Raw genomic sequence first — 27,664 nt, 5'->3', positions numbered from 1 at the left:
TATTTTGTATATTTGAACATTTATTTTAGATTTACAGTATCTACAGTATTTTGCTAACACAGCATAAAACTCAGTTGTCCATCAATGTGCAGATTTAAAAGGGCCAATTAGTTTCCAGATCTCTTCACCTGCTCAGTCCAAACATATGCAAAATGGGTGATTTCAGAGCTGAGTTGAGAGAAAATGCCCTTGATGTCAAGGCAGCATCTGATCACGTGTAGCACTAAGGGGTCCTGGTAAAACTGAAGTCCACAGATATCAAGCACACACTCACGGGCCTGAAGCGAAGGTGGCTGAAAGAGATCACCTGACAGTTTTGTTTAAAAAAAATAAGAGGCAGAGATAGGGTCAATCATTCAGGCTTAAGTCATTACCTCAGGGCTATTCCTGAGGTTCAACTACTTCATCTGCGACCTTCTGTCGACTATGTCAGAAGTGCCGATTGTGTGCATTTGATTCTGCTTATACTTTTCTCATCAAATGAAGCAACCAATTTTTCAGAATGAAGTTCCGGCATAGGCTTGCTGATAAATTCAACAAAATAGTTTCAGAGAATGACCATTTAATCAGCTCTCCTTGGCATTCATTTCCATGATTCTAACAGACTCCTAACCATCAGTGTTAGACGTACAGCGGGCCAGAGCTTGGTTTTCCAGTAAAAGTGACTGAACTCCATCTTTATGACATGAGAATGAAGGAATACTCTCTACTTCTATGATGAGTGCATTTTCAACAACTCAAGTTTGAAACCATCCAAGAAACAGCAACAACGTTACTGTTATTATTACTGCAAGTTATTCCTTCCCCTCACCAACCTGTAGTTCAGTTATAATGCTGAGCACTTACAACATGTACTGCTGTTACTCTCACAGATTCTTCCAAATTCATAACCTCTAACACCAAGAACAGCAAGGGTAGTAGTTGCAAGTCCCGTCCAGGATGCCTTAAAACATTTTTTTTTCCTGTTGCTGATTTAAATCACAGCATTCATCTCAATAGTGATGTGGAAGCTTCTTCAAGGCAGCTCACAACCATTTACTTGATAGCTATTGATGACAAAGAAAACCCAAAGTTACCAGTGATGCACGTAACACAAACAAAAACTTCACACTATTGAATCATTGGACAAGCTCCAATGATTTATGAATTTCAGTTTTTTGCCAATAATCTGAAATACAGAAAGTCAAATGCATTAACAAATATGATGCAAGTCTCAAGTAAATAAGGTCTGCTTGCAACAATCTGAAAATGTTCCTATTCCCGTCTGGTAGCTGCTCCCTACAACCAGAAGGTGATCTCCTTCCAGCCGGGTTCATCTGTGAGTTAAGACATTAGACCGTCTCTGCTGACAACCTTGACAAGAACATTAAAATCCTGAATTTTCAGTGAGTAGAGGTTTACAATGCACAGTATAGATGAGCAAATCCCATACTCGCCATTGATCTGCAAAAGAAAAGTGAATAGCCAACTGGGTGATAGAACAGCAAGATGGTATTTAATTTTTACTATGCCACAAGACCATAAGAAAAAGGTGCAGAAGTAGGCCATTCAGCCCATCGAGTGCTCTGCAATTCAATCATGGGCTGATCCAATTTTTCCAGTCATCCCCACTCCCCTGCTTTCATCCCATACGCTTTTTTTTAGTGATGGCTTTAATCGGATTTCTTAGCTTTTTAAAAAAAATTTTTATTTCTTTTAACATTTTATTTATAATTTTCTACAAACTACAATGAAAAGAAAATCAATAATATATATAGAAGGATCATTGCCCTATAAACAAAAATAACAATAATACGTCTTAACAAATAAGCAAGTCACCCATAGTAAAAGAGAAAAAAAAAGAAAGAAAAGCACCCAATCCATCACCTAACCAACTCCAAGCCAACCATTATATGAGATAGACTTTTATTACCCCAGAACTACATATTGTAATAAAAAAAGGGGGGGGCAGGCTGCTACCTGATCAGAAAAACACAAAAGTCAAAAAAAGGCTGGAAATGTAGGGTCTGATTATCAAGGGAAAAATCTAGGTGACAGTTATGAAAATATTCGAGAAAAGATCCCCACACCCTATGGAACTTTATGTCCGAATTAGAAAGTGAGTAGTGAATCTTTTCGCAATCTAAACAAAACACAATATCCCTAGCCATCGAGCATGGGTAGGGGGGACTACATCTCTCCATTTAAGAAGTACTACTCGTCTGGCTAGAAGAGAGGCAAAAGACAATGTTCGTTGTTTAGCCGGGGTCAAATGCTTGTCAGGGTCTCGAAGAATACCAAAAAGAGCGATCAAAGGATCAGGTTCCAAATGACAATTTAATATAAAAGGTAAAGTTAAAAAAAACTTTCCAAATTTTTTCCAGAGTAGGACAGGCCCAATACAAGTGGAAAAGGGAGGCCTCACCTCCTTTGCATTTGTCACACCAGGGACTAATATCAGGATAGAACTTTGCCAATTTGGTTTTGGACATATGAGCCCTGTGGACGACTTTAAACTGCAGGAGACAATGACGAGCACATAAAGAGATTGAATTGACGGATTTAAGAATTGAATCCCAAACCTTGTTGGACAAAGAAAAACCTAAGTCATGCTCCCAAACAGTTTTAATTTTATCACAAAGGGCTCGTCTGAGAATCATAAATTTAACACGAATAGTAGAAATTACGCCTTTGCCTAAGGGGTTCATTTGAAGAAACAAGTCTACAACATTTTTATCAGGTTGTTCAGGAAAATGTGGCGTTAAAGGGCTAATAAAATGTCTAATTTGGAGTTATCTAAAAAAATGAGTATTCGGTAAATTAGACTTTATAGACAACTGTTCAAAAGACGCAAACCAATTGTCCATAAAAAGATCTTCAAAACGCCTGATACCTCTCCTACACCAGTCTTGGAATGTGGAATCCTGCATAGACGGTTGAAATAAATGATTGTATAGAATAGGACTAGAGGGGGAAAAACTATAAAGACCATGGTATTTTCTAAATTGAGCCCATATTCTCAGAGTATGCCTGATTACAGGATTAATAATAGATTTTGGCAATTGACAAGGAAGAACAAATCCAAGTAAAGCTGGAATAGATAATTTCTTATAAGCGTTTAATTCCATTGCCACTCATGTTGGACAAACAGACTGATTATAAAAGTAGGACCAAAAGATAGTATTACGAATATTGGCTGCCCAATAATATGAACAAAAATTAGGCAACGCCAAGCCACCTTCTCTTTTAGGCTTTTGGAGATGAGCTTTATTGAGTCTGGGCTGTTTACCCTTCCATAGGTATGATGAGATAATAGAATATAAAGAATCAAAAAAAAACTTTAGGAATAAATATAGGTAAAGATTGAAATAAATATAAAAATTTAGGGAGAATATACACTTTAATTACATTAATTCACCCAATTAAAGACATGGACAGATTTGACCACTGTGCTAATCTCTGTTTTGTAAAATTTAAAAGATTATTGAAATTCTCATCGAACAATCGGTTGTAGTTCCTTGTTACGATAATACCAAGATAAGTAAAACAATTGTTTACTACTTTAAAAGGGAGATTGTGAAATTCTAATTCTTGTGCTTCCTTATTTATCGGAAAAAGTTCACTCATATGTAGAGATTAAGTTTGTATCCGGATAGCTGACTAAATTTATTGAGAAGTGAAAACAACAAAGGTAAGGAGGTGGTCGGGTTTGATATAAAAAGCAACAAATCATCGGCGCACAGAGAGACTTTGTGCTCAAAACTGCCCCTCCAGATCCCAGTCAGTTCAGTACAACTGCGAAACACAATTTCCAATGGCTCAATAGCCAGATCAAATAACAGAGGGCTTAAAGGGCATCCCTGTCGGGTGCCACGTTTAAGATCAAATGGTTGGGATTGCTGGGAATTAGTCAAAACTGATGCAATTGGATGGGAATATAGTAACTTAATCCACTTAATAAGATTATATCCAAAATCAAATTTTTCTAAAACCGCAAATAAATAGTGCCACTCCACCCGAACGCCTTTTCAGCATCAAAGGAGATAACACATTCAGGGGTCCCTGATGAAGATGAATATAGAATATTAAAAAGATGTTTAATATTGAAAAAGGAAGGTGATTTTTAATAAAGCCAGATTGATCCTCAGAGATAATTAAGGGTAAAATAGTCTCCAGCCTACGGGCCAAAACTTTAGTTAAAAATTTAGCATCTACATTTAATAGAGAAATCGGCCTGTATGAAGCACATTCTAATGGATCCTTGCCTTTTTTCGCTAAAAAATGATACAAGCTTCATCAAATGATGCAGGCAATTTATTTTGTTTAAAAGAATCAGTAAAAACTAAACTAAGTTGGATTAAGAGCAATGAGGAAAATGATTTATAATATTCTGTAGAGTACCCATCAGGACCAGGAGATTTACCAGGCTGCAAAGCAGAAATAGCAGAGGATATTTCCTCTAAGGATAATGGCTCATTCAATTTATGTTTAAGATCAGAAGGAAGTTTAGGAATATTTAAACTATCTAAAAATTGCATAATGGTAGTATTACCATTAAAGGATTCAGAGGTGTAAAGTTGAGAGTAAAAATTCCTGAATGTATCATTAATTTCAGACTGGTCCACACTACTAGTCCCATTACTCATTCAAATTTTAGTGATGTGTTGTTTTGCTTTAGAGCGCCTAAGTTGGTTAACTAAGGACTTACCAGATTTATCCCCGTGAATATAGAATTTACTCCGACTGCCCAAAAGTTGGCGTTCAATCAGATAAGTAGAAATAAGATTAAATTTAGTTTGAAGTTCCATTCTTTTCTTATATAACTCCAGATCCTTGACCTGGGTGTATAATTGGTCTATACTTTAATCTGACTGATCAGTTCTAAACGTTCTTTGTGAGTCTTTCTTTTCAAATTTGCTGTGTAGGAAATTATTTGACTTCTTAGACATGCTTTCATTGCATCCCAAACAACCTGACTAGAGGTTTCAGGTAGTGCATTGGTATTTAAAAAGTAAGTTATCTGATCCTCCATAAATTTTACAAAGCCGTTATCCAACAACAAAGTCAGATTAAAAAGCCAGTGTTTATTTACTTGAGGAAGGCCAGAGAGAACTACAGACAATGTAAGTGGGGCATGATCTGAAATCAATATACTCTTATAGTCACAAGAACGGACAGATGGGATCAATTGATTAGTCGATTCAAGTAAATGTATGGTGAACTTGTGAGAAAAAGGAGTAATCTCTTTCATGTGGATGAAAGAAACACCAAATATCAGATATTCTATAATTAGAAAGAAAAGATTGAATAAATAAAGCAGATTTACTTGATTGTCCAGGGATAGAAGAAGATCTGTCCAAAACTGGATCCAGCCAACAGTTAAAGTCACCACCCAATATAAGAGAGTGTATAACTTATATAACTTATATAACAATATAACTTAGTTCTGGCAATGAAGAATAAAAAACAGTCAAAAAACCCTACATCATCCGAGTTAGGAGCATAAAGGTTGGCTAAGACCACCCGTGTATTATAAAGTTTCCCCGAAACAACAATAAACGACCATTAGGATCAGACATCTTATTATGAAGCTCAAAAGAAACATTTTTGTTTATAAGAATTGAAACGCCCCTCGCCTTGGCTTGAAAAGTTGAATGAAAGTGTTGTCCTGCCCATCGTGCCATAAGACGAGAATTATCTGAGTGATGAATGTGTTTCTTGTAAAAAGACTACCTCTGCTCTAAGCTGTTTAAAATGTGTGAACACTCTCCCCCTTTTAACCGGATGATTCAAACCCTTAACATTCCAGCTGACAAAGTTCAATGGACTAACCATTGAACATAAGAAGAAAAAAAAAGGATAACAGGCATTAAACCATATCTGAAATTTATATGTAATTCTGGGGCAAAAGTATAGAAAAAAAAACAGGATGAAATTACATCCTGTATAGTACAAATATGTCAAAATTCCATATATAATATTAGCATTGGAGTCTAAACTTACAACAAGAATCTGCAAATATAAAGCAGCAAGCACTCCCCGAGAAAAACTAACCCCCTACTGGACTTCCAATTATGTAACATCTTTAATTATCTCCACTCCAACTGTTGATACAGTAATGGAAATAAACACCAAAAAACTTTAAGAGTTACAAACAAAGATTTACCTTAACAAGAAAAAACAATACATTCAAAGTTTGTAAATCTTAAAGTATAATAATGGTCTAAAAAAAAACTTTACCCCAACCTTCCCGCTAGGGTTGATAAACCGAATAAAAGATCATCTACAAACTCAGTTATACAGAAAAAAAATTTAACATCTAAGTAAGTAATCCAACCGAATCATAAAAATAAGAAAAACACAAATAGCATCTTGAAACACAGGAAAAAAAACCACCAAAGAAAAATCCATTCAAGAGGAATTTGATCCAAACCCAAAACTGAGTTTAAAGGTACAACATCAACTGCCGCTTAAGGTTAAAATAATCTAACCAGAGAGAAAAAAAATCATCACCTTTAAAGAACTAAAATTATTTAAGATAGAAACTAAAATTGAGAAAATGGAAAAAAAGCACTTCAATGGGACAATGCAACATAATTAAGCTACTAATTAAATAGATGCGACAACAGCTACATTTTAAATTTTAAAAAGAAAATATCAAGATTTGTAGAAATTGGAGACTGAAGTCTGAAAAGAAAAACAAAAAACCATTCAAAGACGTCGTCACTTCACGAATCAATATCAATTTTTTAATGCGACACCGACTCCATTTTGAAATAAAGTCTCCAAAGACCTTTAAGAGGTGTCTAATTAGTTTCACAATCAGCTCTATTTAAGGAAAATGAAAATGCCCATACTGAAAAATAGAAATCCATCGTATTGAAATATATTGTTAAATGGATAATAAAAAAGATAGAAATAAAGATTAGAATATTAGAAAAAAAACTATTACCTAAACAGAAATGAAAAAGGCTGAAAAGAAAAAAAAAATCATATCATATTGTATCTGAAGAAACTTGAAGTAGCAGATAGGCTATCAATGAAGGTCTGCGCCTCTGCAACTGAATCAAAACGCTTAAAATCACCGGTCATAAGCTTGATTCGGAGCCGGGCTGGATAGGCGAGAGACGATGAAGTCCACGATCGTAGAGAACTTTCATTACTCCTCTGTATTCAGCACGTTGACTCATAACTTGAGGTGCATAGTCCTCTACTAAACGGATAGCATGACCTTTATATTGAAGCGTTTTACGTCGGCGAGCTTCTTTAATTAGTAAATCCTTGCTGTGGTAATGATGGAGGCGAATTATCACTGGACGTGGTCTCTGGCCATCTGCTGAGCGAGATGTAAAGATACAGTGCACTCCATCAATCTCTGGAGGCCTGGAAAGTATTTCGCTTCCAAAAATCTCACACAGAAAGTTTGAGAAAAATTCAACAGGAGATTCCCCTTCAACGGCCTCAGGCAAGCCGAGAATTCGAAGATTTTGGCGTCTACTCCTGCTTTAAAGGTCCATAACTTTAAGAGTTAACTTGCTATTATGCTCCTTTAGGGTAGAGCAAACTCTTTCCAGGCCTTTACAACGACGGTCTAGTTTCTCCGTGACTTCTTCAACATGTGATAACCATTGAGCATGATTCTCCAGTGTAGAGTTGATTTTATCCAGTTTCAGTTCCAACGAACTAAATTGTTGGGTTTGTTCTAACAGCGACACAATTTCACTCGCGGTTGCTCCCGATGGAGTGTTTTTTTGCCGATTTAGTAGGCTTAGATACACTCATTGTGCAGCCAGCAACTTCAATAGTGGGAGGAAGAGTAAGAAATAAATGCAGGTATATGAAATGGAGCGGAGCAATAGTTTTAGCAACTTAAGCTTAACTGGAAGTCCACCCCATACGCTTTGATGCTCTGGCTAATCAAGAACCTATCTATCTCTGCCTTAAATGCACCCAATGACTTGGCCTCCACAGCCACTCGATCACAGATTTGCCACCCTCTGACTAAAGTAATTTCTCCACATCTCTGTTCTAAATGGACATCCTTCAATCCTGAAGTTGTGCTCTCTTGTCCTAGACTCCCCTACCATGGAAAATAACTTTGCCATATCTAATCTGTTCAGGCCTTTTAACATTCGGAATGTTTCTATGAGATCCCCCCTCATTCTCCTGAACAGCCCAAGAGCTGCCAGACATACCTCATACAATCCTTTCATTCCTGGAATGATTCTCGTGAATCTTCTCTGAACCCTCTCCACATTCAGTCCATCCTTTCTAAAATAAGGAGCCCAAAACTGCACAAAATACTCCAAGTGTGGTCTCACGAGTGCCTTATAGAGCCTCAACATCACATTCCTGCTCTTATATTTTATACCTCTAGAAATGAAGGCATTCGCCTTCTTCACCACCAACTCAACCTGGAGGTTAACCTTTAGGGTATCTTGCACAAGGACTCCCAAGTCCCTTTGCATCTCTGCGTTTTGAATTCTCTCCCATCTAAGTATTAGTGTGCCCATTTATTTCTTCCACCAAAGTGCACGACCATACACTTTCCAACAATATATTTAATTTGCCACTTCTTTGCCCATTCCCCTAAACTATCTAAATCTCTGTTTTCTCAACATTACCCGCTCCTCCACGTATCTTTGTATCATCAGCAAACTTAGCCACAAATCCATTACTACCATACTCCAAACCACTGACATACATCATAAAAAACAGCAATCCGAACACTGACCCCGGGAAACTCCACTGGTAACCTGCAGCCAGCCAGAGTAGGATCCATTTATTCCCACTCTCTGCTTTCTAATGATCAGCCAATGCTCCACCTATGCTAGTAACTTTCCTATAATTCCACGGACTCTTATTTTACTAAGCAGCCTCTTGTGCAGCACCTTGTCAAAGGCCTTCTGAAAATCCAAGAACACCACATCCACTGCATCTCCTTTATCTACCCTGCATGTAATTTCCTCAAAACATTGCAGTAGGTTAGTCACGCAGGACTTTCCTTTCAGGAATCCATGCTGGCTTTGGCCTATCTTGTTATGTGCCTCCAGGTACTCGGTAATCTGATTCCAACAACTTCCCAACTACTGATGTCAGGCTAACAGGACTATTGTTTCCTTTCTGCTGCCTCCCACCCTTCTTAAAAGCAGAGTAACATTAGCAATTTTTCAGTTATCCGGTACAAAGCCAGAATCTTATTGATTCTTGAAAGATCATTGTTAATGCCTCCTCAATCTCTCCAGCTACTTTCTTCAGAACACGAGGGTGCATTCCACCAGGATCAGATTTATCTATTCAAAGACCATTAAGCTTCCTGAGCACCCTCTCAGTCGTAATTTTCACTGCACATACTTCACTTCCCTGACACTCTTGAATGTCCAGTAGACTGCAAATGTCTTCCATCTCTGCGTCTCTCATTACAATATCTCCAGCGTCATTTTCTATTGGTCCTATATCCATCCTGAACCCTCTTTTATATTTTATATACTTAAAAAAGCTTTTAATCTTCTTTAATATTAGTCACCTGCTTCCATTAATAATCCATCTTTTTCTTCCTAATGACCTTCTTAGTTTTCTTCTGCAAGTTTTTAAAAGCTTCCCAATCCTCTCTTCCCACTAGTTCTGGCTTCCTTATATGTCCTTTCTTTTGCATTTACTTTGTCTCTGACTTCACTTGTCAGCCACAGTAGTGTCCTTCTACCGTTCAAAAAATTTTTTCTTATTTGGAATATATCTGTCTTGCACTTCCCTCATTTTTCACAGAAACTCCAGCCATCGTTGGTCTGCTGTCCTTCCTGCTTGTGTCCCTTTCCAATCAACCATGGCCAATTCTCTTCTCATGCCATTGTTAATTTCCTTTATTCCAGTGAAATACTGACACATTGCAATTTAGTTTCTCTTTCTCAAATTTCAAAGTGAACCCAATCATATTGTGATCACTGTTCCCTTAAGGGTCCTTAACCTTAAGCTCTCTTATCACCTCTGGATCATTGCGTAACACCCAGTCCAGCACAGCTGATCCAATAGTGGGCTCAGTATCAAGCTGCAATAAAAATCCATCCCTTAGACATTCTACAAATTGTCTCTCAAGATCCAGTACTGGCCTGGTTTTCCCAATCCAGTTTCATGTTAAAATCCCCAAAGATTATCATGACATTGCCCTTCTGACACGCCTTTTCTATCTCCTGCTGTAATTGGTAATCTACATCCTGGCTGCTATTTGGAGGTCTCTGTACAACTGTCATTAGGGTCATTTTACCCTTGCCATTTCTTAACTCAACCCATAGACACTCTACACCTTCTGATCATGTGTAATTCCTTTCTAATGACTTAATATGATTTCTTATACACAGGGCCACACCACCCCCTCTGCCTACCAACCTCTTTCTGATACACCGTATATCCTTGAATGTTCACCTCCTAATGGCAGTCGTCCTTTAGCCAAGTTTCAGAGATGGCCACAACGTTGTACTTGCCATCTGTAGCTGAATTTCAAGATCATCCACTTTATTTCTTATACAGTGTGCATTCAAATATAATTTTCAGTCCAGTATTTGTTGCTTTCTGTTTTAACTGCACCACACCTCTATTGCCCTGGAACTCATCCCAATGGCTGTGATTAAGCCTCACCTCCTGCCTGTTCTTTCTATATCTGTTGCATGCCATCTTTGATTTATTTCTGTTTTCCCCTTCCTCAGCACAATTTAATAACTCTATCTCCTCTGTACCTAGTTCCAAGCACCTTAGAACTGTGCCCTCTCATGTTAGCCATTTCAGTCCTGGGAAAAAGCCTCTGACTATCCACACAATCAATGCCTCTCATCATCTTACACACCTCTATCAGGTCACCTCTCATTCTCCATCGCTCCAAGGAGAAAAGGCTGAGTTCACTCAACCTATTCTCATAAGGCATGCTCCCCAATCCAGGCAACATCCTTGTAAATCTCCTCTGCACCTTTTGTATAGTTTCCACATCTTTCTTGTAGTGAGGTGACTAGAAACTGAGCACAGTTCTCCAGGTGGGGTCTGATCAGGGTTTCATAGTTGTAACATTACCTCCCACCTCTTGAACTCAATTCCTCCCATGACTGATGAAGGCCAAAGCACTGAATGCCTTCTTAACCAGTCAATCTGTGCAGCAGCTTGGAGTGTCCTATGGAATCTGACCCCAAGAACCCTCTGATCCTCCACACTCCACAAGAGTCTTACCATTAATGTTATATTCTGCCATCATTTTTCACCTACCAAAATGAACCACCTGACACTTACCTGGGTTGAACTCCATCTGCCACTTCCCACCCAGTTTTGCATCCTGTTGTTGTGCTGTAATCTCTGACGGCCCTCCACACTATCCACAACACCTCCAATATTTGTGTCATCAGCAAATTTACTAACCCAACCCTCCACTTCCTCATCCAGATCATTTATAAAAATCACGGGGAGAAGGGGTTCCAGAACAGATCCCTGAGGCACATCAGTGTTCACCGACCTCCATGCAGAATGACACGTTTAGAATCACTCTGCCTTCTGTGGGCAAGCCAATTTTGGATACACAAAAGAAGGTCCCCTTGGATCCCATGTCTCCTTACTTTCTCAATAAGCTTTGCATGGGGCACCTTATCAAATGCCTTGCTGAAATCCATATACACTACATCCACTGCTCTACCTTCATCAATGTGTTCAGTCACATCATCAAAAAATTCTATCACACTCAACAGGCATGACCTGCCTTTCACAAATCATATTATGCCTCTCCAAATGTTTATATAATCATGCTTCTCAGGATCTTCTCCATCAACTTATCAACCACTGAAGTAAGACTCACTGGTCTATAATTTCATGGGCTACTCCCTTTCTTGAATAAGGGAACAACATCTGCATCCCTGCAATCCTCTGGAACTTCTCCCATCCCCATTGATGATGTAAAGCTCATTGCCAGAGGCTCAGCTATCTCCTCCCTCACCTCCCACAGTAGCCTGGGGTATATCTCATCCGGTTCCGGTGACTTGTCCAACTTGATGCTTTTTAAAGTCAACTGTAAGTCATCCCTACAATCACCAAGGTCCTTTTCCGTATCTCGTTGGAAATATTGAATATTGAAAAGCCTAGATAGGGTGAATGAGTGAAGATGTTTTCTATAGTGAGGGAGTCTAGGACCATGGGGCATAGGCTCTAAATCGAGGGTCATCCACTTAGAACAGAGACAAGGAAATATTCCTTAGCCAGAGGCTGGTGAATCTATGGAATTCATTGCCTCAGACAGATGTTTGGACCAAATCTTTTTGAGCATATTAAAAGCAGAGGTTGGTAGATTCCTGATTAATCAGTATGTCAAAGGTTAAAGGGAGGAGGGAGGGGAATGGGGTTGAAAGAGTTAATAAATCAGCCATGAAGGAATGTCAGAACAGACAGACGCACAATGGTCCAAATGGCATAATTCTGCTCCTATGTTTTATAAACTTATGCTGAATGGCCTTAATAAGGCCAATGTAACAGTGTGGAATTTTCCAAAGGGAACTGTGGCAGTGATGATAATTTGTATTCACTTCTTTACAATCTGAAAATCAAACACTTTTAACATAACACTCATCTTCCCGTCCATTAATACCACAGTAGGAAATCTCAGAGTTATTCACAAATTCCTGGACTCTTTACCTTTAATTGAGCTGACGAATGAGTTTATTGATTTCTTTTCCACGATGTCCAGTCTCTCCAAATTCATTGAGAAATCCCATTTTATTCCTTGCTGCGTGTCGGGCTACCGACAGTCTGAAGGGATGGAGAAAATTGCTGGCCTCCTTAAAGTATTTTCCAACTGTGTAGATCTCACATATCAAATCCTCAAGACAAATCAATCCACACTTTCCTGTAAAGAAAATGCAAGCACTAAATCGCAACAGAACTGTTTTAGAACCACAACCCACCCTATCACAACTGGAATGTTAGTCTGCCCTTCTTTCAACCACATCTCTGATACAGTTGTCCTCCCTCCTCCTAATCATTAACCATGTATTGGTTATCAATGACACATAGCAAGATACAGTGAAAGACTGATTGTGTACTTTTAGACAGCTCAAATTACACAATGCATTAAGGGTGAGGCTAACCCAAACCATAACCCAACAAGGCAAAATAACGATGCAGAATGAAGTGTAAAAATGTAGTGATAAATTATAACAAGGTAAATGGTGAGCAATTCTCTTCAGTTTCTTGGAGTCACGAAAGAAAACAGTTTCCATAACTAGATGTTATGCACCCAGACAGAATGGTGCGTTGGTAAGGGTTGACAACCTCCTCCTGTAGAAGAGTTGCTTAGCTTTCTTGGCTATGCTCTCAATGTGGTTGGATCCAGAAAGGCTATTAGTGATGTTCACATCTAGGAACTTGAAGCTGTCAACCTCAAACCTTTGATACAAGGCAGGAGCACATGTACAATTTTTCCTGAAGTCAATAACCAACTCTTTTATTTTATACATTCCCATTTTGTAAAGGTTTCCATTCTCTACAATCAGAGTTGATTTCTTGAATATCTTATGTACTTTTCTAACGGCCTCATACCACATTCATGAACACTCTAAACTTTGCACAAGTTTTCACCCCAAGGAAATGGCCAAGGTCCATCATAGTAGGCTGGACCAGAATGTTAACTCACTTGGGATCCAGTGAGTTGGATACAAAGCTGGCTTGTTACAGAAGGCAGGGTAACAGTGGAAGAGCATTTCTCCAATTGGAGGTTTGTAACCAGTTGTGTTCTGCAAGGATCAGTGTTAGGAGCTCTGTTGTTTATGATATACATCAATGATGGGCTGATTAATTTTGCAAACGACAGACTTGTGGACAGTGATTGAAGCATACAGCAGAATATGGACCATTGAAAAAAGCACAGATGCAGTTTAACCTGGATTTGTAGGAGGTGTTGCATTTTGGGAGACAGAGTGGTAAAGAACGCATAGAATATACTTGTTTGTTGTTCAGTTCAGAAGTCATGTTACAGCTGTATAAAACTATTAGGCCACATTTGGAGCATAATGAGCAGTTATAGAACATAGAACAATACAGCACAAGCACAGACCATTTGGCTCACAATGTCCCAGTTATGTTGACATTTTGGAGAGGGTGCAGAAATTCACTAAGATGTTGGCTGGACAAGACAGCATGTGCTACAAGGAGAAGTTGGACAAACAGATTGTTCTCTCAGAAGTATCAGAGGGTGAGGGGTGATCTGAAAGGAGGTCATAAAATCATGAGAGCAGGGAGGGAGAAACTAAAAAGATTTACATGGCAGTAAAAAGACGGAGTAAAAAGTTGCCTGGAGCATACTGCTGGGGGGGGGGGGGGGGGCACACATCGGAAGCAAATAAGAAAGCAACATTTCTGAGGCATTTAAACTGGTACACGGTGGCCACGTGTGCAGCTTTAACTAGTCAGCACCAACTCTGTGTACCAAAAAGCATGTTCTTGTGCTGGATTACTCAATGCTCTACGTCAAATGGTAGGAGCTCTGATGTACAGAGGTGATCAAGTGCATAGCTCCTTGAAAGTAGCAAAACAAGTGGATATGGTGATAAATGCTTGCCTTCACTGGCTGGGAAATTATGCTGCTGTATGAAATGTTGGTTAAGCTGCATTTAAAGTATCATGTGCTGTTCTGTTCAGTGCTCTCTAGGAAGATGTAGAAGTTTAGGAGTGGGTACTGGAATGTTGCCTGCAGTAGAGGACATGAAACTATAAGAAGGTTGGACAAACCTAAGTTGTTTTCTCTAGAACACTGGAGGTTGGAATGACCTTGAGGTTTATAAGACAAGCGTCTAGACACAGAGGGACACTAAAACTAGAGGGCATTGTTTTAAAGTGCAGTGGAAAAGATGTGAGGGAACAATAAGGATGGATCACCCACACACACAGCAGAAACAATTACTGTTTTTAAAATACATCTGAACAGGTGTTTGGATAGGATTGAAGAGACACAAGCCTAACGGGCAAGTGAGATAACTGTATAACTGTACATTGACATCATGGTTGGCAGAGAGAGGGGGGGGGGGGGGGCAGAGGGTACACATGTGCAGAACTCTGAATGCACTGAAAGCCTGCAATTTCAGCCCTGTCTTCCTTCCACAACCTGAGATGCATGCACATATCTGCACTGAATGACTTAATGAGTCTGCTCCAGCGAGCCATCATTGCAGATTTATTACCCCTCTCAATCCCATTCTCCTGCCTTCTGCCTGTAACCTTTGATGCCATGACTAATCAGGAGTCTAGCAACAACTGCTTTAAATACACCCAATAACTTGGCCTCCGCAGCCACCTGTGGCATTGAATTCCACACATTCTCTACCCTCTTGTCCAAAACACCACCTCACTATGGAAAACATTCTTTCCATGTCCTTTGATAGCCTTTCAGTGTCTGATAAAAGCTGATGTTTTTCAGCAGTGTAACAGCTCCAGTAAATGTAAACCTGCTGCAAGCAGGATTCTAACCTGCATGGGGCACCCCCACCTAATTTTGAATCCAACATCTTAATCACTTGGCCATCACAACTTTCTGGTGTTTGACGTAAAATTGGTTTAAATGGATAGCTGAAGGTCAGCAAAGATTTGATGGGCTGAAGGATGACGGAATTGATGGCCTTGTGGCAAAGTTTTTAAAAGATACAAAGATAGGTAGAGGGCGCACTTAGTTTTGAGTAGAGGGACTTAAGACAGTTTAGGAGAATAGGCAAAGTGGCAGATGAAATAGTGTCAGAATGTGTATAGTCATGCACTAAAAAGGCGGACTATTATCTAAATGGAGAGAAAATTTAAAAATCTGAAGTGCAACGGGACTTGTGCGAGTCCTTGTGCAGGATTCCCTAAAGATTAATCTGCGGGTTGAGTTGGTGGTGAGGAAGGCAAATACAACATGTGCATTAATTTCCAGAGGACTAGAATATAGACAGACAGTCAGACATACTGCACTGATCCCAAGGGAAATTGGGTTTCGTTACAGTCGTACCAACGAAGAATAGTGTAGAAATACAGCAATATAAAACCATAAATAATTAAATAATAAGTTAATTATTCCAAGTGGAATTAAGTGCAGGACCAGCCTATTGGCTCAGGGTATCTGACACTCTGAGGGAGGAGTTATAAGGTTTGATGGCAATAGGCAGGAATGACTTCCTATGACACTCTGTGTTGCAACTCGGTGGAATGAGTCTCTGGCTGAACGTACTCCTAAAAGCAAGGATGTAATGTTGAAGTTTTATAAGGCACTGGTGAGGCCACACTTGGGGGTACTGCAAGCAGCTTTGAGCCCCTTATCCAAGAGAGAGTGGAGAGGGTTCAAAAGAGGTTCACAAAAATTATTCCAGGATGGAAACACTTGTCACATGAAGAACGTTTGATGGCTGTGGGCCTCTACTCACTGGAATTCTGAAGAATTGAGCAGTAACCTCATTGAAACCCATCAAAAGTTGAAGAGCCTCGAAGAGTGGATGTGGAATGGATGTTTCCTATGGTGGGGGAGATTAAGAGCAGAGGACACAGCCTCAGAAATAGAGGTGCATACTTTAGAACGGAGATGAGAAGGAATTTTTTTTAGCCAGAGTGGTGAATCTGTGGAATTCATTGCCAAAGGCAGCGGTGGATGCCAAGTCTTTATGTATATTTAAGGCAGAGGTTGATAGATTCTTGATCAGTCAAAGTGTGAAGGGATACCAGTGGGGGTGGGAAGAATGGAAAGCAGGAGATTGGGGCTGAGGAGGAAATGGATCAGTCACGATAAAATTGCACAGTGGACTCTGGCCAAATGGCCTCCATCTGCTCCCATATATTATGGAGCTGATTTCCCTTTCTGCTTCCTTTGATATATCATAAACTCATGACACATCATTAAATCCCTATTGCATTCTCTAAGTTGGAAGTCTATGTACATTCTCTTAGGTTGAGCACAACTTCCTCACGGGTACTTTCTGTTATCCCCTGCTAATCTTTTGTTATCCTCTGATAACGTAAGTTTTGTCTGTGTTACCTAGGTGCCCCTCGATAATCGAGTTGTCAGTTAGCGGTATGCGTTTCTTGTTCACTTTTGCTTGACCCCGTTTCAAAATCAGTTCACGGATAGATTTTAAATTAGGAAATCTGCAAAGAAAAATCAAGATGTGTAAACCATACACGTTAATGAAGTGACACAGGACACAAACAGTATCATGAACACTGCCCTTCACAAAACAGGACAAATCTCCACACCCTTCCTCCTAGCAATGACCTCACACTACTCAGCCCATCTGAGCTATTCTTCGGCTGTGCACTTGCTAAGGAATTTATTGCCCAAATAGTAATGTCCAACTCTCCTTCGATTTGACCACGTCTCCTTCCAACTATCATGCTCTGACTTTGAAATTCAAGTGTCTGAGTGCTGCATCATTTCAGCCAAAAAGGAGGCATGTGTTTGACTTAGAAGCAGAAACCCAGGAGTTTCTGGAAAGGAGTGAGAGAGTTGGGATGGATGAGGAGAATCAGCAGAGCCACAAGGGTTAGGGAACTACAGCCAGAAAGATAAAGGATGGAAGAGGGAAAGGACAACCACAAGGGCGAGGAATGAAAGAGGGAAATGAGAGTCACAAGGGATTGGGATCGAGAAGAATTCAAGCCACAAGGGATCTGGATGGAAGAGGAGAATTTGAGCTACTAGGGTTATGGATAGAAGAAGGGAATTAGAACATCAAGGGATAGGGATTGATGAGGAGAATTAGAGCATCAAGGAACAGAGATGAAAGATGGGAATTAAGAACACCAAGGGATAGGGATGGAAGAGGGGAACTAGAGCCAGAAGGGATAGGAATGCAAGAAGGAAATTAGACCCATATGTAAAAGGGAAGGAAGAGGGGTCCCAATTGGATCTACTGTGAATTGGTTCTTGCCCAAAACAGAGGGTTATTCTGGTTGGAAACCTGTGTTCTGTAAGGATCCATACCAGGCCCTCTGTCGTTGTTTTTTAACATACACGGAGTGGCTACTTTATTAGGTACACCTGCTTGTTAATGCAAATATTGTATCAGCCAATCGTGTGGCAGCAACTCAATGCATGAAAACATACAGATGTGGTCAAGAGGTTCAGTTGCTGCTCAAACCAAACAGCCAAAGAGGAAAGAAATATGTTCCAAGTGACCTTGACTGTGGAATGATTGTTGGTGCCAGACCGGGAGGCTTTAGTATCTTTAGAAACTGCTGATCTTTTAGGATTTTCACACACAATGGTCTGAAGTTTACATGAAATGGTGTGTAAAGCACAAAGCCAGTGAACAGTAGCTTTGTGGGTGAAAAAGCCTCGTTCATGAGAGGCCAGAGGAGAATAGCCAGACTGAACCAAGCTCACAGGTGACAGTAACTCAAATCATTGTGCGTAACAACGGTGGCGTGTAGAACAGCATCTCTGAATGCACAGCACATTGAACCTTGTAGTCCATCCACTTCAGCAGACCACACCAGATTTCGAGTTGTACCTAATAAAGTGGCCACTGAGTGTATACAAATGACCAGGATGAAAATGTAGATGGATAGGTTAGTAAGTTTGCAGATGATAGATCGGCCCACAAAGCTGTGCCGAACATGTCCCTACCTCAGAACTACCGAGGATTTACCCACAACCCTCTATTTTTTCTAAGCTCCATGTAGCCATCCAGGAGTCTCTTAAAAGACTCTATGGTATCCATCTCCATCGCCGGCAGCCCATTCCATGCACTCACCAGTCTCTTGAGTAAAAAACTTACCCCTGACATCTCCTCTGTACCTATTTCCAAGCACCTTAAAACTATGCCTTCTGGTGCTAGCCATTTCAGCCCTGGGGAAAAGCCTCTGACTATCCACACGATCAATGCCTCTCATTATCTTGAACACCTCTATCAGGTCACATCTCATCCTCCGTTGTTCCAAGGAAAAAAGGCAGAGTTCACTCAACCTATTCTCATAAGGTATGCTCCCCAATCCAGGCAACATCCTTATAAATCTCCTCTGCACCCTTTCTATGGTTTCCAGGTCCTTCCTGTAGTGAAGTGACCAGAATTGAGCAGAGTACTCCAAGTGGGGTCTAACCAGGGTCCTAAATAGCTGCAACATTACTTCTCAGATCTTACACTCAATCCCATGATTGATGAAGGTCAATGCACTGTATGCCTTCTTAAGCACAGAGTCAACTGCATAGCAGCTTTGAGTGTCCTACGGACTCAGACACTCTGAGGGAAGATCCCTCCGATCCTCCACACTGCCAAGAGTCTTACCATTAATGCTATTCTGCCATCATATTTAACCTACCAAAATGAACCACCTCACACTCACACTTATCTGGGTTAAACTCCATCTGCCACTTCTCAGTCCAGTTTTGCATCCTATCGATGTCCCCACTAACCTCTGAAAGCCCTCCACACTATCCACAAAACCCCCAAACCTTTGTGTCATCAGCAAATTTACTAACTGATTCCTCCACTTCCTCATCCAGGTCATTTATAGAAATCACAAAGAGTAGGGCTCCAAGAACATATCATTGAGGCACACCACTAGTCACAGACCTCCATGCAGAATATGACCCGTCTACAACCACTCTTTGCCTTCTGTGGGTAAGCCAGTTCTGGATCCACAAAGCAATGTTTCCTTGGATCCCATGCCTCCTTACTTTCTCAATAAGCCTTGCATGGGGTACTTGTCAAATGCCTCGCTAAAATCCATATACACTACATCTACAGCTCCACCTTCATCATTGTGTTTAGTCACGTCCTCAAAAAATTCAATCAGGTTCGTAAGGCACGACGTGTCTTTGACAAATCCATGCTGACTATTCCAAATTATATTATGCCTCTCCAAAAGTTCATAAATCCTGCCTCTCAGGATCTTCTCCATCAACTTAACAACCACTGAGGTAAGCCTCGCTGGTCTATAATTTCCTGGGCTATCTCTACTCCCTTTGTTGAATAAGGGAACACATCAGCAAACCTCCAATCCTCCAGAACTTCTCCTGTCCTCATTGATGATGCAAAGATCATTACCAGAGGCTCAGCAATCTCCTCCCTCGCTTCCCACAGTAGCCTGGGGTACATCTCAACCGGTCCCAGCGACTTATCCAACTTAATGCTTTCCAAAAGCTCCAGCATATCCTCTTCCTTAATATCTACAGGCTCAAGCTTTGCAGTCCGCTGCAAGTCATTCCTACAATCGCCAAGATCCTTTCCCATAGTGAATACTGAAGTAAAGTATTCATTAAGTACCTCTGCTATTTCCTCTGGTTCCATACACACTTTTCCAATGTCACGCTTGATTGGTCCTATTCTCTCACATCTTATCCCCTTGCTCTTCACATACTTATAGTATGCCTTGGGGTTTTCCTTAATCCTGTCCGCCAAGGTCTTCTCATGGCCCCTTCTGGCTCTCTTAATTTCATTCTTGAACTCCTTCCTGCTAGCCTTATAATCTTCTAGATTCCTATCATTACCTAGTTTAAACCTTTCATAGGCTCTTCTTTTCTTCTTGACTAGATTTACTACAGCATTTGTACACCATGGCTGTACCCTACCATCCTTTCCACATTTCATTGGAATGTACCTACTCAGATCCCCACACAAATATCCCCTGAACATTGCCACATTTCTTCCATACGTTTCCCTGAGACACCTGTTTCCAATTTATGCTTCCAGGTTCCTGACAGATAGCCTCATATTTCCCCTTTCTGCAATTAAACAGTTCCCTAATTTGTCTGTTCCTATTGCTGTCCAATGTTATGGTAAAGGAGATAGAATTGTGATCACTATCTCCAAAATGCTCTCCCACTGAGAGACCTGACACCTGACCAGATTCATTTCCCAATACCAGATCAAGTACAACCTCTCCTCTTGTAGGCTTATCTACATATTCTGTAAGGAAACCTTCCTGAACACACCTAACATACTCTACGCCTACTTAACCCCTCACCCTAGGGAGATGCCAATCAATATTTGGGAAATTACAATCTCCCACAACCACCCAGTTATTAATACACCTTTCCAGAATCTGTCTCCCTATCTGCTCCTCGATGTCCCTGTTACTACTGGGTGATCTTTAAAAAAAAACACCCATTAGAGTTCTTGACCTCTTCCTATTACTAACTTCCACCCACAGAGACTCCATAGACAATCCCTCCATGACTTCTTCCTTTTCTGCAGCAGTGACACTATCTCTGATCAACTGTGCCATGCCGTCATCTCTTTTGCCTCCCTCCCATACAATACAAAGATTGGTAGCATTGTAGATAGTGTAGAAGCTTGTCAAATGGGATATCTGACAGTTGCAAGTATGAGCAGAAAAATGACAGATGGATTTTAATCTAGTGTGAGGGTGTTGCACTTTGGGAGGTTAGATGTAAAAAGATGGTATGCAGTTAGTGAAGGATCCATAACAGCATTTATGTACAAAGAGATCTTGGAGTCCAAGTCCATGCTCCCTTAATGCGGCTGTATGAGTTGATAAGATTGCGGAGAAGACCATGGTATGCTTTGTTAGCTGAAGCACTGACTTCAAAAGTCAGGAGGTTATGTTGCAGCTTTATAAAATTAGTTAGTCCACATCCAGAGTTCTGGTTGCCCCATTAAAGAAAGGATATAGAGGCTTTGCAAAGGTGCAGCAGTTTACCAGTACGCAGCCTGAATTAGAGGGCATGTGCGTTGGACAAACTTGGGTTGAATTCTCTTGAGTGGAGGAAACTGAAGAAACCTGATAGAAGTTTAAAGATTATGGAAGTCATAGACAGAGAGCCAGTTACCTTGCCCAAAACTCAGAATGTCCAAAACTAGACAGCATACCTGTAATCTGAAAATGGACGATTCAAAGGAGACAGGTGGAGAATGTCTACTTTCTCCCCCACAGACTGCGCTACCAGGTGTGGTTGTGGAGGGAAATATGATAGAGGCATTTAAGAAGCTCTTTGATAGACACACAAATGTGAAGAAAATGGAAAAATATGAACATTCTGTGTTGGCAGAAGAAAATAGGCATTTCACTTGTTTAATCAGTTCAGGCGTATTGTGGGCTGAAGGGCCTGGTTCTGTGTGGAGAGCCAGAATAGAGATAACTCCAATGATGTTAGTCTGATAATACAGACTAATATTAAATCAAATCTGTCTCCCTTTCCTAGAGTTCACAAAGCTATTGCATTAGTCCAGACCAAATGGGCCATGTAATAAATCTCTGCATCGCTGTTTGTGTGCAAATTAACCCTGGGTTAAATTAACCACTCCAGTAATTATACAGTCAATAAGGTGCTTCACAAGTATAGTGACTTGGAACATCCTGAGATGGTGTAGAGCAGAATATGGTAACGGTGAGCACCATCATGTACTATGCTGATATCTCCCTAATGTCACAGAATAACCCCCTGATCTACAGAATCTCTTCCCCTCAAGATACAGTTCTCAGTACTAGCCTCATTTGTGTTCCTTTGGACCTTGTTTCTCAGTCTTTAAGTAACTTTATTTTCCTATAAATGCCCATAAGAAAATCTCAAGAAGGTATGTGGTAACTACAACTTGCATAATTCATTTAACCTCGACTGATTTAATCTTTTGAGGATTTTACTAAACACATTGATGAAGGCAGAGCAGTAGATGTAGTGTTTATGGTTTTCAGCAAGGCATTTGATAAGGTACCCCATGCAAGGCTTATTGGGAAAGTAAGGAGGCATGGGATCCAAGGGGACATTGCTTTGTGGATCCAGAACTGGCTTGCCTGTAAAAGGCAAAGAGTGGTTGTAGATGGGACATATTCTGCATGGAGGTCGGTGACCAGTGGTGTGCCTCAGGGATCTGTTCTGCGAGCCCTTCTCTTCGTGATTTTTATAAATGACATGGATGTGGAAGTGGAGTGATGGGTTAGTAAATTTGCTGATTACACAACTGTCAGGAGTGTTGAGGTTAGTGTGGAGGAGTGTCAGAGGTTACAACAGGACATTGATAGGATGCAAAATTGGGCTGAGAAGTGGCAGATGGAGTTCAACCCGGATAAGTCTGAAGTGGTTCATTTTTGTAGGTCAAATATGATGGCAGAATATAGTATTAATGTTAAGATTCTTGGCAGTGTGGAGAATCAGAGGGATCTTGGGGTCCAAGTCCATAGGACACTCAAAGCTGCTGTGCTGGTTGACTCTGTGGTTAAGAAGGCAAACGGTTCATTGACCTTCATCAATCGTGGGATTATGTTTAGGAGCCGAAAGGTAATGTTGCAGCTATATAGGACCCTGGTCAGTCCCCACTTGGGAGTACTGTATTCAGTTCTGGTCGCCTCACTACAGGAAGGATGTGGAAACCATAGAAAAGGTGCAGAGGAGATTTACAAGGATGTTGCCTGGCTTGGGGAGCATGCCATATGAAAATAGGTTGAGTGAACTTGGCCTTTTCTTCTTGGAGCGACAAGATGAGAAGTGACCTGATAGAGGTTAGGGTAAGATGATGAGAGGCACTGATCATGTGGATAATCAGAGGCTTTTTTCCCAAGGCTGAAACGGCTGACATGAGAGGGCACAGTTTTAAGGTGCTTGGAAATAGGTACAGAGGAGATGTCAGGGGTAAATGTTTTTGACGCAGAGTGGTGAGTGCGTGGAATGGGCTGCCGGCAACGGTGGTGGAGGCAGATAGGATAGGGTCTTTTAAGAAATTCCTGGATAGGTAAATAGAATTTAGAAAAGTAGAGGGCTATGGGTATCCTTGGGTAATTTCTATAGCAAGGACATGTTCGGCACAGCTTTGTGGGATGAAGGGTCTGTATTGTGCTGTAGGTTTTCTATGTTCTATGACTTTGAATCTCTGCCTCATCACCATAGCTTCCCAAACCCTGCAGTTTCATATTTATCTGCTAAGTCTTTAACAATCATTTTGTTCTCCTTTACACTTATGTACTGGAAATGACATCAAAGGATCTTGAACCTTACCCCCAAGCAACATAGGGTTCCACCACCTTCAACATCTTCAATGATGTCTGATTCAATTTCACAAATGTTCCACTGTAAATCTTTCGAAGTCGCAACATTTGAACAACTTTCCGCACTTTGGGACTGACTCCGTGAATCCTGCAACATTTTTGATGCATTTAAAGATTGAGCATTCCTCATCTCAGTTCAGAATAAACATGCAGTCCCTGCAGAGATGATTGCAGCTGTGGTACTTACGGTCTGAGCCGCACTGCAAATGCCAGCTTCTGCTCTTCGGGCACATCATTCTTCACTGTCTTCTTTGCCATCCGAACAAATCGAGCCTCATCCCGGAATTTCCGCCTAGAATCTCTTATAAAATTCTCAACTCGCTTAAAACGAATCTGCTTCCCTTTCTGAAGCTGAAATGCAAAAGCAACTGCACTTCAGATCTAGATCAGCATGAACCCACAGATATTCAGCACTCCACTTTAGTACTCAGGTCAAAACAAAATTATAATCAGCCCTCCTAACTCAACCAGTTAACATTTCATTATTTTGTTCAGGAAGTTATGTAATGTTTAAAATGCCATATTCTTCACTACTTTAGTATTTACGCCTCATAAAAAAAATTCCAGAAGGAAACTGACTGCCACCTTTCCTGAATCTCTGGCACATAACTGGCAACCCTCCCATACAGCCAGACTAGGTGGAACTGAAAATTTGCACCTCAAAACTAGTTTCCATAAAATTGAGCTAATATGAACCACAACATGTTTGAGGCAAGCAAACTTTCCACTCTAGACACAAGTAATACTGTAAACCTTGATCATAAGATGTAGAAAATTAACACTGTACAAAATTCAACGTGCAGAATTTGCAGGAATGCTCAGAAAGAAGCCATGAAGCACCTCATGTTTCAAGTTTCTAGTCATCAAGTAAAGAAACAGTGTGACAAAGTACAAGAATATGATAGTTGACATTCAAAAGTCTTTTAGCAGGTACGTGCAAGGAACGAAGGGACATCAGGAAGAAAGGATTAGTGTAATTAGGCATCTTGCTCAGCAAACATTGTGCACTGTTCTAACAGAGCTTGAATTTGTTCCAAACCAAGTATGGCAGGTGAATGGACTAAGGCAAATGCTTTTCCAGAGAAAGAGCAAAGCTACAAGGATGAGGTTTGGAACATGGGAGAAGCTCTTATTGAGGCTGGGCTGGAGTACTTAAAGTAAGTGGACTTTCTTCTTGAAATGTCATTAAGACTGAATAGAATATCAAGATTTGGGTAGTAACTGGAGCACTGAATCAATCAGCTGTTCCCGCTCTGCGGTAGATACTCAAGAAAGATATGGGTATCCCCCCCCCTTTACAAAGGTACCGCATTCCTATGAAACCTTTCTTAAGTCAAAATACTGTAAAGCAAAGGACCATTAATTTGTACGGGAAAAATTTTCGTAAAAGCAAAAATCCTCTTTGTGATGCAAAAACAGATTACTAATGTAGGTCTTTTGTAAAAGTCAAGTGGCGTACAGCGAACATTTGTAAAGCGGGGGACACCTGTAATTGTATTCCAGTTAGGATTCTATCACAGCCAAGGAAACTGTAAACACAGTTACAGTGACAGAATTCTGCAAATGGTATAACACATTATCAGTGCAATGAAAGTCCTTCAGACCTTTCGCTTTTCCTGTAAAGCTTGTTTGGCCTGGGTAGCCTTAATAGCCTGATAGGCTTTCCTCCTCTTCAGCAGGTTCTCTGGGACGCGTGGCAGCTTTCTCCTCTCTCTGAAAAAAATAACAAAATCACGTTTAATATCACTGGTGGTGGTGGAGGTGGAAACAATAGGGTCTTTTAAGAGACTCCTGGATGGATACATGGAGCTTAGAAAATAGAGGGCTATGGGTAAACCTAGGTAGTTCTAAGGCAAGGACATTTTTGGCACAGCTTTGTGGGCTGAAGGGCCTGTATTGGTGCTGTAGGGTTTCTAAGCTTATCAGAAATATAACTCTGCCTCCTCCCTTTCTTCCACTTATACCCTGGAACCTTTAGCTGCCAGTCTTGTCCCTCCCTCAGACACATTTTAGTAATTAATATCCTAATCCCACATAGATATCCCTGCCCAGAATTCATCCATCTGAACTGTCAGACCTCTTGCATTGCAATATATGTTTAATCTAACAGTGTCTCCTCGCTCCCTGCCACGCTACTGATCTGTTCATTTTCTCATTCAAACTTGCGTCGTCTAATTTAACAACTGCTACCTTGAAGAAAACAGATTGTGTATATGTTTGGGGGTTCCTTTTTAACCCAAGTATGGTCAACACCTGGAATACGCTCCCTCAGACTGAAGTCACTGACAGCATCTAACAAGTGTTCTAAATCATGGAACCATGGAAAGGTACAGTCATCTCCCATGTTGCCACCTGTCGTTTATATTAACATCAACCACCATTTCAGCTGCTCAATCTCCCTTACAGGTATCTTGTGCTTGCTCAGAAACGTCCTTGAACTTCATGAAGGAACAACCCATTGTGGAGCCTCACACCCATTCACAGTTCATGTTTATCATTCAGCCACATTATATACCAACAAATGAGACAATGTGCCCACCTTGATCCTGAGCAACACAGTACACAACACAGAAATCAGAATCACTTCATGTGAAACATAACAAAATTCATTGAAATAAAGTACTATCACAAATAGTTAACAAATCATGCGCACCTTTCTGTGTCTGACTGACTTCGACTGTTGCTGCTCATTCAAGAGACTATCACCCTCACAACAGCATCCAACCAGCCTGGTATGCTTGTTTGAGACGTTTTTATAATTATAATTACAATTATAAAAACAATACTTCACCATTACTTCAACAATACTTCACCATGCCGCTAAGCCACATTACTAAACCTATTTTGGATCCAATAATTCTAGAAATCTCAAAACCATGTGCCAGGTGAGGAAATGACACTGAGATAAAAGATAACCTATGAAATTCATGGTATTTATCTAAATTAAGTAAGTTGGTGATACTAAGCTCATGTTTGAGAAGGTACAAAAAGCTTTCTCAATCAAACTGAGAAGGGGACGTGGCGAGAGGGGCAGGGGTTTGATGGTTATGAAGGTTGGTCACACGATCGAGACCTAAGTTTTTCAACCACAGTGAACCTGGTACCCCAGCACACCATCTCCAACAGAAACACTGACTCCCCGATGGCGACAACATCACCCACACATCCAAAGCTCCCTGCCGGTGGTACTACCCCCTCCCTCCACACTCGCCGCCGGTAACACCGACCCCCGTCACCACCACAGACAGCGGATGGCAGGGGATTGTCGGAGCTCCCAGCTCCCCACTTACCCAAGTTCCGCCATGGCCTTCCACGTTCACCACGCGCATGTGCACAACGTCCTCGTTAGTGCGCAGGCGCGGTGCCGCTTCCGTTCAGCGACCAAACTTGCGCGTTCACAGCCGATTCCTCTCGCAGTGCTGAAGGTCTTGACCGCAAGTCCTCCCGCACTTTGTGCGTTGCTTTTCAATTTTAGCATCTGCAGCCTCTCTGTCTCCAGTAGTTAAATTATTTTCTTTAAAATCATAGCATAATGGTGGACCCCAGCAATGATTGATCATTAAATTGCGTCAGGGTCTTCCCACTCAACTCCTGCAGAGCCAGAAGCGGCAAATACTGTGGGCCTTCTTTAATCCTTCCTTCCCACCTTTGTTAGATAAAGGCATATTTTTCAGGATCAGAATGAGTATCAGGTTTAATATCACCT

General features: G+C 40.7%; 1 protein-coding gene across 2 annotated transcripts; it reads right to left on the bottom strand.

The window, feature by feature from the left end:
• On the bottom strand, positions 1-27,359 carry rpl7l1 (ribosomal protein L7-like 1). 2 transcript variants are annotated; one of them, XM_059985393.1, is made up of 7 exons: positions 27,249-27,359; positions 25,563-25,671; positions 24,146-24,309; positions 23,909-24,046; positions 16,994-17,103; positions 12,637-12,847; positions 1-1,046 (listed from the first exon to the last, which is right to left on the bottom strand). In XM_059985393.1, exons 1-6 carry the CDS (start codon positions 27,260-27,262, stop codon positions 12,639-12,641), a joined length of 744 nt encoding a protein of 247 aa, XP_059841376.1. In that variant the 5' UTR covers positions 27,263-27,359; the 3' UTR covers positions 1-1,046; positions 12,637-12,638. The 2 variants fall into 2 exon arrangements, with proteins under 2 accessions (XP_059841376.1, XP_059841378.1); XM_059985395.1 differs by lacking the exon at positions 1-1,046 and adding an exon at positions 1,053-1,443.
• Positions 27,360-27,664: the final 305 nt, after the last annotated feature.

The sequence above is a fragment of the Hypanus sabinus genome, chromosome 12 (genome assembly GCF_030144855.1).
Source record: "Hypanus sabinus isolate sHypSab1 chromosome 12, sHypSab1.hap1, whole genome shotgun sequence".
NCBI lineage: Eukaryota > Metazoa > Chordata > Chondrichthyes > Myliobatiformes > Dasyatidae > Hypanus > Hypanus sabinus.
Note: the sequence above shows the minus strand (reverse complement) of the source record. Positions and strands in the feature narration are given on the sequence as shown.